At 43.9% G+C, this 13,133-nt stretch overlaps 1 protein-coding gene across 1 annotated transcript; it reads right to left on the reverse strand.

Moving 5' to 3' along the window:
- Positions 1-386: 386 nt before the first annotated feature.
- On the reverse strand, positions 387-4,119 carry MED7 (mediator complex subunit 7). Its single transcript, XM_030211920.1, has 2 exons — positions 3,837-4,119; positions 387-1,774 (listed from the first exon to the last, which is right to left on the reverse strand). Exon 2 carries the CDS (start codon positions 1,755-1,757, stop codon positions 1,065-1,067), a length of 693 nt encoding a protein of 230 aa, XP_030067780.1. The 5' UTR covers positions 1,758-1,774; positions 3,837-4,119; the 3' UTR covers positions 387-1,064.
- Between the last annotated feature and the right edge of the window lie 9,014 nt (positions 4,120-13,133).

The following is a 13,133-nucleotide window of genomic DNA, read 5'->3' on the forward strand; positions in this document are numbered from 1 at the left end:
ATGGATAACAGAATATGGAAACAGCCTTAGTAAATCTGCACACACAGTTGTATATACTCTCTTTGGGGTTTAGTGTTTCTGTCCTGTTTTAATTGGAGTTCCTATCCTTTCATTGTATGTTATTACATTTTTGTGACGTAAACTGCTGTGATTTGCGAGTCAGCCTGCGTGGTACATTAAGCTTTTAATAAACATGAGAGCTACAGTAAGTCTTGGAGGGAATTTTCCACACCCCATCTAAAGTACAGGGAAGGAGGCGAGTGCAGAAGCCAGAAGGCTCAGCCCTCTTGCTCTTTAATTTTTGGACAGCCTTGTAAAGTCAAAGAAAAAGTGTTGAGGCCAGATTTAAACCACAAACTACAGAAAGCTCACGTCTGGTTGGCTTTTTAACAGTATATTTCATGCAAAACTCATGAAATTATCTCTTATATACACATATATAAAATACAAGTAGGAAAACATTATAAATGACACCATTCACACTACTTCCAATATTAGCTTCCACCTTAATGACACGCATAAGAGTAAATAAAAATGATTTGAGGTGACTACTGTCTTCACTAGGTATTAGATGGGAAGGCAGTCTAAGTTATAGTCGTAACAAGATACTGAATCTGTTCAATTATTCATCTTCACCTCTGTTTTCAATGACTAATAACACTGGGTATTTTAAAAGTTGAAATCACTGTATAATTATAAAAGAACAAACAAAGGGTTGGCCTGCTTAGTAAGCTGGTTCAATTACACATACCCTCTTCTCATTGCAGGAACATAGCACTGCTAAAAGACAAATTAAATGTACCACAAATTCTAGTCTGAATTTGTGAACATTTAATTTGCCTTTTAGCAGTGCTCTGTTCCTGCAATGAGAAGGGGGTATGCGTGCCATCCCCAAGAACTTAAGGCTCCTGGGTCCAGTGTGTACTAAAATCTATGACGACTCTACTTGTACAAATTGTATGCTAAAAAAATATACATGAGATCTTCCAGGTTCAATTCTGTCCCACACAAAACATCACAATTTAAAAATATAATATATACATTGAAAGTGAGAAAGAGCTGCTTTATGTCATCTCATCAATTATGACACACATAGCAGCATCTTTGTCCACGACCGGTTCTCGCTTACAAACAGGGCTCCCTCCCTGCTCTTCAATCTGTCTGACACAACAGCTGTTGTCTTCAGCATCCATTGGTTCAGTTTTCACACATGTCACTTCCTCTGGGAGAGGCAGATCATCAGGCAGAGCCCCCAAACAGTTCTGGATCACTTCCACCACACGTTCCAAATGTTTCTGGAACCTCTCAGCAGTCTCAAGACGTTGACGCTTCTGCACCTCCATCATAACCCTCAGGGTCTCTCTAGCCTGATGAGGTCGATACTCATTGATTAGGTGATGCATGTGGACAAACAATAACTTGAGGTCCTCCAACTTCTCTTCCCGTCTTATGCTTCCTGGGCTCCGTATCAAAATGTCTAAAAGATCCAAAAAGTTCACCAGGATAGACATATTGAGTTTTCGCAACTCTTTCTTGTGGTCAAATTGCAAAGGATACAGTCGCTGAATGCCCTGGCTTTCCAAGGGCTGAATGATGAGATCATCACATTGGAACTGGTTACCAAACATCATATAGCTATCCTTCACAGGTAGCGGGGGTTTGGGAGCTAAACCCTTCCGAATGTTCTCATCTGTGTACTCTTTAATATACTGCATTGGAGGTAAAGGCAGTGCACTCACTTGCTGAGGTTCAGCCATGGTGGCAAAGAATAGACCTGTTGAATAAAAGTTAAGCAATAACATTACTCTTCTTTGCACTTAAAGACCAATGTAACAACATACAGCACAGATTACATACGATTAAATATATACGTATAGGCCTCTCCGGTACCATGCAAGCCACACTGAGCCTACAAATAGATGGGAAAATGTGCGATACAAATGTAACAAATAAATAAATATAATTTTCACAGTCTTCTGCCTTAAAATGTGTTACAACCATCAATATGAAATTCTAGTATAGAAAAAGAAGAGCTAAATCTAAAATAATACAGGCGCCACAGAGATGTTTTATTTACCTTGTGCCCAATATTCAAAACCATTTTACCAGATAGGAAAGGCTCCTAACTGGTTAAATGGCACTCTGCAGAATATCAGGAACAGCAAACAGGAGGGCCCTCTACGTAGACAGTGCAATCAAAATACTGTAGTAACATAGTAACATAGTAGATGACGGCAGAGAAAGACCTGCATGGTCCATCCAGTCCGCCCAACAATATAAACTCATGTGTGCTACTTTTTGTGTATACCTGACCTTGATTTGCATCTGTCATTTTCAGGGCACAGACCGTAGAAGTCTGCCCAGCACTAGCCCTGCCCCCATCACCAGCTCTGCCACCCAATCTCCACTAAGCTTCTGAAGATCCATTCCTTCTGAACAGGATCCCTTTATGTTTATCCCACACATTTTTCAATTCTGCTACCGTTTTCATCTCCACCACCTCCCGCGGGAGGGCATTCCAAGTATTCACCACTCTCTCCGTGAAAAAATACTTCCTGACATTTTTCTTGAGTTTGCTCCCCTTCAATCTCATTTCATGTCTTCTAATTCTACCGCCTTCCCATCTCCAGAAAAGGTTTGTTTGCGGATTAATACCTTTCAAATATCTGAAAGTCTGTATCATATCACCCCTGTTATACAGGGGCATTAAAACCTCTTCTTCTGCTGGTCACAGCTCTCTCTATACAGCCTAGCAACCTTCTAGCTACGGCCACTGTCTTGTCACACTGTTTCGTCGCCTTCAGATCCTCAGATACTATCACCCCAAGATCCCTCTCCCCGTCCTCTCACCGCCTAGCACATACATCTCCCGTGATTTTCTACTCCCTAAGTGCATCACTTTGCATTTCTTTGCATTGAATTTTAATTGCCAAAGTAGAGGCTGACCAACAGACACCCCAACGCAGGAAGTAGTGCTTATAAGACGCTTTATTTGATGCTTGGAAGGGTCCCTTTGTCCAAGCATCAAATAAAGTGTCTTATAAGCACTACTTCCTGTTTTGTACTGGAAGTTTCAAAAAATATATAAGGAAATAGAGAAAAGCCTGATCCACCAGATTTTCTACGGTGGAACTTATGTGGAAGACCCAGTTTATACCTATTTTGCTCCTCCGGGATACAGCTAAGTGAGAGAGAAAGGGGGTGGGGCCGGGAATGTACTTCCTTCGGCAGTGGGCTGGTTGCAGCACTTGCCCTTAAACCTAAAAGAAGAACTTTATACGATATTTGGATCTGCGTTTGCATTTTATCCGATTTTATCGCTAGGAAGAAACCTAAACGCAGACCCGGAGATCTCATTCGCATCCTCCGGATCTGCTTCTAGATTTAAAGGCAAATGCCACAACCCACTCACTGCAAAAGAGAGAAGGCAGGATGCAACTGCATCCTAGAGGAGCACATTCCTCCGGTGTTTTCAAGCTGAAAGGCATGGGATCACCCAGGTCCCGTTTCCGATGTATAACGGCTTATGCCCTATTAATTTACTAGACACCCCACTGAAAGCCTGGCAAAAAGTTTCCGGAGCGCCCAGGAAACCCCAGAGATCAGGAAGCAATTTGAAACAAGAACCGCCCCCCACCCCATACCCCCAAATCCACACGCAAAGATACCCAATCACATGCATTCGGCTGCCCTCACATTCTTACACGCCGAACACCCTCTCCCCATCCCCATCCCCACCGACCTCCCCTCCCCATGAGCGTTCGCGATCCGGCACATACTACTACTTAACATTTCTAGAGCGCTAGATACCATCCCCCCCACCGTCAAACTCATACCTGAGATCGCCCACCAATAATCTCACAGCTTTTTCCTTCTCCGGTGCCCCGTCCCTTACGACACACAACTCCTGTCCCGTCCCTAAGGCAACAACCCGCCTTGCCGGAAACAGGAAGTTGCGTCAGAGGCGAGGCCAGCGGGAGTGGATGCAGAGAAATCTTCTCTTTGGGCTCGCTAGCTACATTAACTTCCTTGCATCAGCACTGGCAAAAAGCAAGTGCGGCTGCCGCTACGCTGGATTATTGAAGGAAAAGAGGAGGAGGCGGTACTAGTTGCTTCCATCCCCGCAGGATTCCCGCAAACCCGACACATCCGTGTCCTAGTAGCATCAGAGGCCACCTGATCTACCGGCGCGTGCGTGTGGCGATCTCCACCATGTGCACTCGTGCAGCAATCCAGATCGCTACACGTGAACGTCGTGGTCGGTGTTTGAGAGAAAGTGGGGCTGGACTGGTAGCACTTGTTGTACAGTGCTGTTCATAGGCGGTCGGTGGCCCAACTGTTTGGGGATGCTAAAGGGGGCGGGGTTAAGGGTGGAGCCAGGGGCGGAGCTTATAGCCACAATTAACACAGGAAAAAAATAAGTAAAAATAAAATAGTCACAATACCTTTTATTAAATTTAGATATTAGATATGTATCATATGTCAAATAATAAAGTGGTTGCTCAAAGCATATACTAACCACAATCGCTCAACTGCAAAACACTATGCACACATTTGTGCAAAAACACACTCAGAACCTTACTGTACCATAACACTAGGCAGACCCTAATACACCAATATACCACCCATATAGAAAATGCAGACCGTCAACAATATGAAACAAGGGATCATAATATCACAATTCTCATGTAGAGCCACAAAACACCCTTTTAGGGTGGATAGTGTTCACAATGAGCTCCTTTTATTAACAACTATATGTAGATCCTTCAAGAGGTAGTGTGTCATGATTTAGGCTCCCTTTCCGATGTTTTGGTGCCACCTCAGTAATGCCAATACACAATCTCTCCACTGCAAAACACTATACACAAACTTGTGCAAAAACACACTCATAACCTTAGCAAACCATAACAGCACTAATTCCAAGGACAGGATGAGCTACAACCTTATGCGTGGAAAAGCAGCACTGTAATTACACCGGGCTCTAAAACACCAGTACACAACCTATTGAAACAAACAAAAAAAAGGGCTGTAAATACTACACACTAGTAGAATACTGCACCTTGATTACACATGAAAAACACATGACAACAGATATGAAGGCAAAACTGGAAAGTTACCTCAAGAAGTCAGACTCAGCATGCAGCAATACTAGAAAAATTGAAACTTACAAGCAAAATATCACAGATGCACATTTCCAAAAGCTGACATATTCCAGTTAATAAATTCTGAATAAAATACTTTTTTCTACCTTTGTTGTCTGATCATTTAGTTTTTCTATTCTTTGGTCCCAGTGTCTTCTTTCCATTTGATATTTTTTCTCTCAACATGTCCACCATCCTCCTGTGTCCTTATGCGTCCTGTCTACTTTCTGTAGCCCTGTCCCTATCCTTTCTCCAGTTTCAGCATCTGCCCTCAAAGTGTTCCAATCCAGCCCTTAAATTCAGCAATTTCCCCTCCATCCAAATCCAGCATGTCTCCCCTCCATCCATGTGCATGAACTTCCTCTGTCTTTCCTCCCCTCCATCCATGTCCAGCATTTCTCCTCTCTCCCACTCCATCCGTGTGCATCTCCTTCCTTTGTCTTTCCTTCCCTCCATCCTTGTCCAACATTTCTCCTCTCTTCCCTCCCCTCCATCCATCCATGTCTTTCTCTTCTACCCTTCCATCCAAAGTAATGCCTCTTTCTCTCTCCATCCTTCTACCCATTACCCTCTCCCAATCCTTCCGTCTACTGTCTCCCTCTATCTCCCCTTCCTTCTAAACAGTTCTCTCTCTCGACCCTTTTCCATTCAGCATGTCCTCTCTATCCCCATCCTTCCAGTGTCTTTCCTCTTTCCCTCCCTACCCTTACGTCCAGTGTCTTCCCTCTTTCTGCCCCCTCCTTCCAGCATTTTCCCTCTCTCCCTCCTTTCATTCAGCATTTCTCCGTCTGACAGCTAGGGTCTCCCCAGCAGCTTCTCTCTCTCTCTCCTGCCCATGTCCCCTCTTCCTCTCCCCATCTTTCCACTAATCTCTCTCTCTCCTCTTCCATCCAGCATCTTCTCTCTGGCTCTCCCATGCTCTCTTCCATGTCCCCCTCTTTCTCTCCCCATCTCTCTCTGGCTCTCCCCTGCTCTCTTCCATGTCCCCTCTTTCGCTCCCCATCTCTCTCTGCCTGCCCCCTGCTCTCTTCCATGTCCCCTCGTTCTCTCCCCATCTCTCTCTGACTCTCCCCTGCTCTTTTCCACTTTCTCTCTCTCTCCTCCAGCATCCTCATGCATCCCACCTTTCTCTTCCCTCCCCTTCTTGCTCCCATCACACTCACTCCTTTCTCCACCCCCCTTTTCCCATTCCCTGCCATTGCTTTCCTTCCTCCCTCTTCCCCTTAGATGTGGCACCTCACATCCTCACTGGCTGGCATGATGCATCGCTCCCCCCCCCCCCCCACCCCCCGGACTAGTTCGGTATCGCTCTCCCCCTCCGCTCCTGTCATGTCTTTGAACGTCGAGGATTCCTTCCGGTAGCAGCAGAATCGCCAATGATGTAAGCGCAGCTTTCAGCCTGCCCCAGAAGCCTTCTCTGGACAGCGTCCCTCTTACGCGGGAAACTGTACAGAGAGTGCTTCCGGGGCAGGCTGAAAGCAGCGCTTACATCATTGCCGATTCTGCTGCTACCGGAAGGAATCCTCGACGTTCAAAGACGACGTGACAGGACAGGAGCGGAGGGGGAGAGCGATACTGCAGTAGTCGGGGGGGGGTGGGGTGGTGGTAATGATCGCGTGGTCCACGGGAGGGAGACTGGAGAGAGCTGTTCAAGGCAGCGGGAGCTGCACCCGGGGCGGTCCGGTCCGGTCCGCCCCGCCCTTGCTCCACTTCTGGCTGGGGAGGCTTAGCCTCCCCAAGCCTCTTATACCGGGCGCCTATGGTGCTGTTTGTCACCAAAGCAGTAAATGCATCGGGATTTCTTTTCTTTTTTTTTTTTCACTCCGGTGCTAGAAATAATTTTGTGCATAAAACATATGCATAAACTTGGAGGTGCGTAGTTAAGGGCAGACTGGAGGCCAGCATAGGGTATGGACTGGAGTATGAAGTTAAGCTGCTTTGAATATAACTTAAGCCAACTAAATAAAAGCTGTACCTTACATGCATGAATGATGACAAAGTTACCGCTTGTATGGATTGTTAGTTTAGTTAAAAGAAAAAAAAGTATCACTTTATTCTTTTGGGGGGGTTTTTTCTGCTTCCATGCTTTCAAATAAACTAGCTGGCAGTCACCACCACATGAACTTGATCTTACTACAACATCACCCTGTATTTGTTAACACGGGAGCCTGCAAAGGCCTCTCCAGTACTATGCAAGCCACATTGAGCCTACAAATAGGTGGGAAAATGTGGGATACAAATGTAACAAATAAATCAATCAATCCATGTAATGAGTGTAGCAATTTAAATGAATGGAACCACTGAATATGCGCACAAAGATAAGAACTAGTGGTGCAGAAAGAAATAACTTCTAATAAGTTCTGGGAGAAGAGGATATTTCTCTGGTAAGTGAACAAATTTTGCTTGTGCTTTCGGAATTTGAAGATTGGGGTTTAAAGGAGGAACTGTAAGTTAGTGATAGGCTGATATCCTTAATACTTTAGCAAGTTTTAAATTACGGAAAAACTCAAAAAACACTAAGATGGAGTCAGCAGTCCAGCAGCGAGAGGGGTGCTATCCAGTCTTTTGCATTGAGTGTCACATGTATGATTATCTCCCAATTGGTGAGGTGTCATATGTGTGTGCCCGATGCAAAGAGCTCCTAGCTCTCAGAGAACGTGTCCGTTCCCTTGAGGCTAGAGTAGCAGACTTGATGGAGCTGAGGGAGACAGAGAGGTACATAGAGGAGACCTACAGGGATGTTGTAGAGAAGTCCCACCTCCAGTCAGGTAGCCCCTGTGCTACCTTGGAGGAGGGAGGTCTCCTAGAAGGAGAGCATCACCCTGGTGAAGTAGGAAGTACTCCTGTAGCCAGGACCTGCCCACCAGGGGATGTATTATCCTTTCGCACCGAGGATATATCTCCAAATGTTGCCCGGGAGGGAAAGGTTAGGACAGCTGTTGTACTTGGTGATTCGATCATTAGGCATATAGATAGCTGGGTGGCTGGTGGACGTGAGGATCGCCTGGTGACTTGCCTGCCTGGTGCGAAGGTGGCGGACCTCACGTGTCACCTAGATAGGATTCTAGATAGTGCTGGGGAGGAGTCCGCTGTCTTGGTACATGTGGGTACCAATGACATAGGAAAATGTGGGAGAGAGGTTCTGGAAGCAAAATTTAGGCTCTTAGGTAGAAAGCTGAAATCCAGATCCTCCAGGGTAGCATTTTCTGAAATGCTACCTGTGCCACGCGCAGGGCCCAAGAGACAGGCAGAGCTCCAGAGTCTCAATGCGTGGATGAGACGATGGTGCAGGGAGGAGGGCTTTAGATTTGTTAGGAACTGGGCAACATTCTGGGGAAGGGGGAGCCTATTCCGAAAGGATGGGCTCCATCTTAACCAGAGTGGGACCAGGCTGCTGGCATCGGCGTTTAAGAAGGAGATAGAGCAGCTTTTAAACTAGAAATGGGGGGAAGGCCGACAGTCGCTCAAAAGAGCATGGTTCGGGATAAGGTATCTTTCAAAGATATCACCATAACAGGGAAGATAGAGTATCCTGATAGTGAGGTTGCAAAAGAGATTGTAGTAGATCGGGTATCTTTAAATAACAATAAAAATCAGACAAAAGATTGCCAATTAATACTGTCAAGTACTAAGCATGATGTACTTAGGAACAACAAACATAGTTTGAAATGTCTATATGCGAATGCCAGGAGCCTAAGAAATAAGATGGGGGAGTTAGAATATATTGCACTAAATGAAAAATTAGATATAATAGGCATCTCTGAGACCTGGTGGAAGGAGGATAACCAGTGGGACACTGTCATACCGGGGTACAAATTATATCGTAGTGATAGGGTGAATCGGATTGGTGGAGGGGTAGCATTGTATATTAACGAGAGCCTTGAATCAAATAGATTGAAAATTCTGCAGGAAGCAAAACACTCCTTGGAATCACTGTGGATTGAAATTCCATGTGCAAAGGGGAAAAGGATAGTGATAGGAGTGTACTACCGTCCGCCTGGCCAGGACGAACAGACGGATGCGGAAATGTTAAAGGAAATCAGGGACGCAAACAAACTGGGCAACACAATAATAATGGGGGATTTCAATTACCCGCATATAGACTGGGGTAATGTAACATCTGTACACGCAAGGGACATAAGATTTCTTGATGAAATCAAGGACAGCTTCATGGAACAGCTAGTTCAGGAGCCGACAAGAGAAGGAAAAATACTAGACTTAGTCCTTAGTGGTGCTCATGATCTAGTGCAGGGGGTAACGATACGAGGGCCGCTTGATAACAGTGATCATAATATGATCGGTTTTGATATTGGCATTGAAGGAAGTGAAACTAGGAAATCAAGTACGCTAGCGTTTAACTATAGAAAAGGTGATTACGACAAAATGAGAAAAATGGTGAAAAAAAGACTGAAAGGAGCAGCTCGCAGAGTAAAAAACTTGCATCAGGCGTGGATGCTGTTTAAAAACGCCATCCTGGAGGTTCAGGACAAATATATTCCACGTATTAGAAAAAAGGGAAAAAAGACTAAACGTCAGCCGGCGTGGCTAAACAGTAAGATAAAGGAAATCATTAGAGCCAAAAAACAATCCTTCAGAAAGTGGAGAAGAGAACCAACTGAAAGTAACAGGATAGATCATAAGGAATGCCAAGCCAAATGCAAAGCGGAGATAAGGAGGGCAAAAAAGGACTTTGAGAAGAAATTAGCGTTGGAAGCAAAAATACATAGTAAAAACTTTTTTAGATACATTAAAAGCAGGAAACCGGCCAAAGAGTCGGTTGGGCCGCTGGACGAAAATGGTGTTAAAGGGGCGATCAAGGAGGACAAAGCCGTAGCGGAGAAATTAAACGAATTCTTTGCTTCGGTCTTCACCGAGGAGGATTTGGGGGGGACACCGGTGCCGGAAAGAATATTTGAAGCGGGGGAATCGGAGAAACTAAACAAATTCTCTGTAACCTTGGAGGATGTAATGGGTCAGTTCAGCAAGCTGAAGAGTAGTAAATCACCGGGACCTGATGGTATTCATCCCAGAGTATTAATAGAACTAAAAAATGAACTTGCGGAGCTACTGTTAGAAATATGCAATCTGTCCCTAAAATCGAGTGTAATACCGGAAGACTGGAGGGTAGCCAATGTTACTCCGATTTTTAAGAAGGGTTCCAGAGGAGATCCGGGAAATTATAGACCGGTGAGTCTGACGTCGGTGCCGGGCAAGATGGTGGAGGCTATTATTAAGAATAAAATTGCAGAGCATATACAAAAACATGGACTGATGAGACAAAGTCAGCACGGATTTAGTGAAGGGAAGTCTTGCCTCACCAATCTAATGCATTTTTTTGAGGGGGTAAGCAAACATGTGGACAATGGGGAGCCGGTTGATATTGTATATCTGGATTTTCAGAAGGCGTTTGACAAAGTGCCGCACGAAAGACTCCTGAAGAAATTGCAGAGTCATGGAATCGGAGGTAGGGTATTATTATGGATTAAGAACTGGTTGAAAGATAGGAAGCAGAGAGTAGGATTGCGTGGCCAGTATTCTCAGTGGAGGAGGGTAGTTAGTGGGGTCCCGCAGGGGTCTGTGCTGGGTCCGTTGCTTTTTAATGTATTTATAAATGACCTAGAGATGGGAATAACTAGTGAGGTAATTAAATTCGCCGATGACACAAAATTATTCAGGGTCGTCAAGTCGCAGGAGGAATGTGAACGATTACAGGAGGACCTTGCGAGACTGGGAGAATGGGCGTGCAAGTGGCAGATGAAGTTCAATGTTGACAAGTGCAAAGTGATGCATGTGGGTAAGAGGAACCCGAATTATAGCTACGTCTTGCAAGGTTCCGCGTTAGGAGTTACGGATCAAGAAAGGGATCTGGGTGTCGTCGTCGATGATACGCTGAAACCTTCTGCTCAGTGTGCTGCTGCGGCTAGGAAAGCGAATAGAATGTTGGGTGTTATTAAGAAGGGTATGGAGTCCAGGTGTGCGGATGTTATAATGCCGTTGTATCGCTCCATGGTGCGACCGCACCTGGAGTATTGTGTTCAGTACTGGTCTCCGTATCTCAAAAAAGATATAGTAGAATTGGAAAAGGTACAGCGAAGGGCGACGAAAATGATAGTGGGGATGGGACGACTTTCCTATGAAGAGAGGCTGAGAAGGCTAGGGCTTTTCAGCTTGGAGAAGAGACGGCTGAGGGGAGATATGATAGAAGTGTATAAAATAATGAGTGGAATGGATCGGGTGGATGTGAAGCGACTGTTCACGCTATCCAAAAATACTAGGACTAGAGGGCATGAGTTGAAGCTACAGTGTGGTAAATTTAAAACGAATCGGAGAAAATTTTTCTTCACCCAACGTGTAATTAGACTCTGGAATTCATTGCCGGAGAACGTGGTACGGGCGGTTAGCTTGACGGAGTTTAAAAGGGGTTAGATAGATTCCTAAAGGACAAGTCCATAGACCGCTATTAAATGGACTGGAAAAATTCCTCATTTTTAGGTACAACTTGTCTGGAATGTTTTTACGTTTGGGGAGCGTGCCAGGTGCCCTTGACCTGGATTGGCCACTGTCGGTGACAGGATGCTGGGCTAGATGGACCTTTGGTCTTTCCCAGTATGGCACTACTTATGTACTTATGTACTTATGTAATAATAGTAGTAGTAAGATTAATGTATAAAGGCAAAGAGAGTGTCATGTTCTGTTGGTGTTAATTATTGTTCCTGCACAGATTATAGTTGTGGCAGGATCCAACAAATTTTATTGCCATAGTTGCTGTTCATCCAGTTTCCTGTAGGATTAAGGCTGTAGGTGGGAATTCATCAAGCAGTGTTATGGCCTTAATGTGTGCTAATTCGCTTAAGGTGCATTAAGGCTTGGTGAATTCCCCCATCGTTTTCCGGTGGTTCATTCTGGTATAGGTAATTGTACTATTTAATAACTTAATTTTTCCCACTTTTCTCTTATAAATTTTCTTTCTTTTTATATATGATCAGCCTTGCTTGCATGAAGACTTCTATATTTTGATGTAGTGAAAAATGCGGTCAATTAGAGTGAACACAAATTAAATATGTAGTTCAATCAAAGTAGTGCAACATTATTCTTCATGGAGAATTAGATTGAACCCTTACATGTACAAAATTTATTAGAGACTCTTGCAGAGACCCATTTATGAAGTATGTATTTTTCTGAATTAATATTTCCAAATTAATAAAGGGCTTTTGCTTATTTGGAAATATTAATTGGGAAGAATACATACTTTGTAAATGGGTCTCTCCTGTAGCATATTTCAGTAATATAAATTAAATAACTACTTCTGAAGAGTACAGGTGGGGATGGAGGAAATTACTTATGGACCAAACAAGCAGACTTCCTCTCTAAAGACGCTCCAATCCATTGGGCAGTCACCCCAATGTAAGATTTTACTGAAAGGTTCCCACACATTAAATGTTCTTGCAACAGTTCTCAAAGATATTCAAACAAAGTTTGCGATCAGGTGACAGGACGATGATAAAGATGAATTTGAAGATACAAGTGATGAGTTATACAGCCCTACTTCTAATAATGCATAGATTTTCACTTACACATTTATGCCTGCTCTGAGGCAGCTGTAAATGTGTGTGTACTCACATAGGTATCAAAAATACAGAAGAAACCTGTCTTCGCAAAAGACAATGACAGTCAAAAACAGCGAAGATGACACAAAAAAAAGAACAGGAAAAAATGAAGAAAAACCAAAATGAACAAAAAAACAGTAGAAACAGCAAAAGTCTAAAAAGTAGAGAATGCAAAATATACTGAAGGGAGAAAAAATATAAAAAACAAAATTATAAATAAAATATAAAAATCAAAAAAGAAGACGACACAAGCAAAATGAAAAAATACTAAATGGATTTATTGAGGTGATATGACTCGACACAGCTGTGTTTCGGCCCAACTGGCCTGCGTCAGGAGTCTGTTACACCATGTATGTATTATCTGGTAATATCAATCCTTGAAGGG

The sequence above is a fragment of the Microcaecilia unicolor genome, chromosome 8, assembly GCF_901765095.1.
Source record: "Microcaecilia unicolor chromosome 8, aMicUni1.1, whole genome shotgun sequence".
Lineage (NCBI taxonomy): Eukaryota > Metazoa > Chordata > Amphibia > Gymnophiona > Siphonopidae > Microcaecilia > Microcaecilia unicolor.

Excerpts from the sequence above, each read along its gene's own strand:
- MED7 (XM_030211920.1), bottom strand. The coding sequence starts at position 1,757 with ATGGCTGAACCTCAGCAAGTGAGTGCACTGCCTTTACCTCCAATGCAG.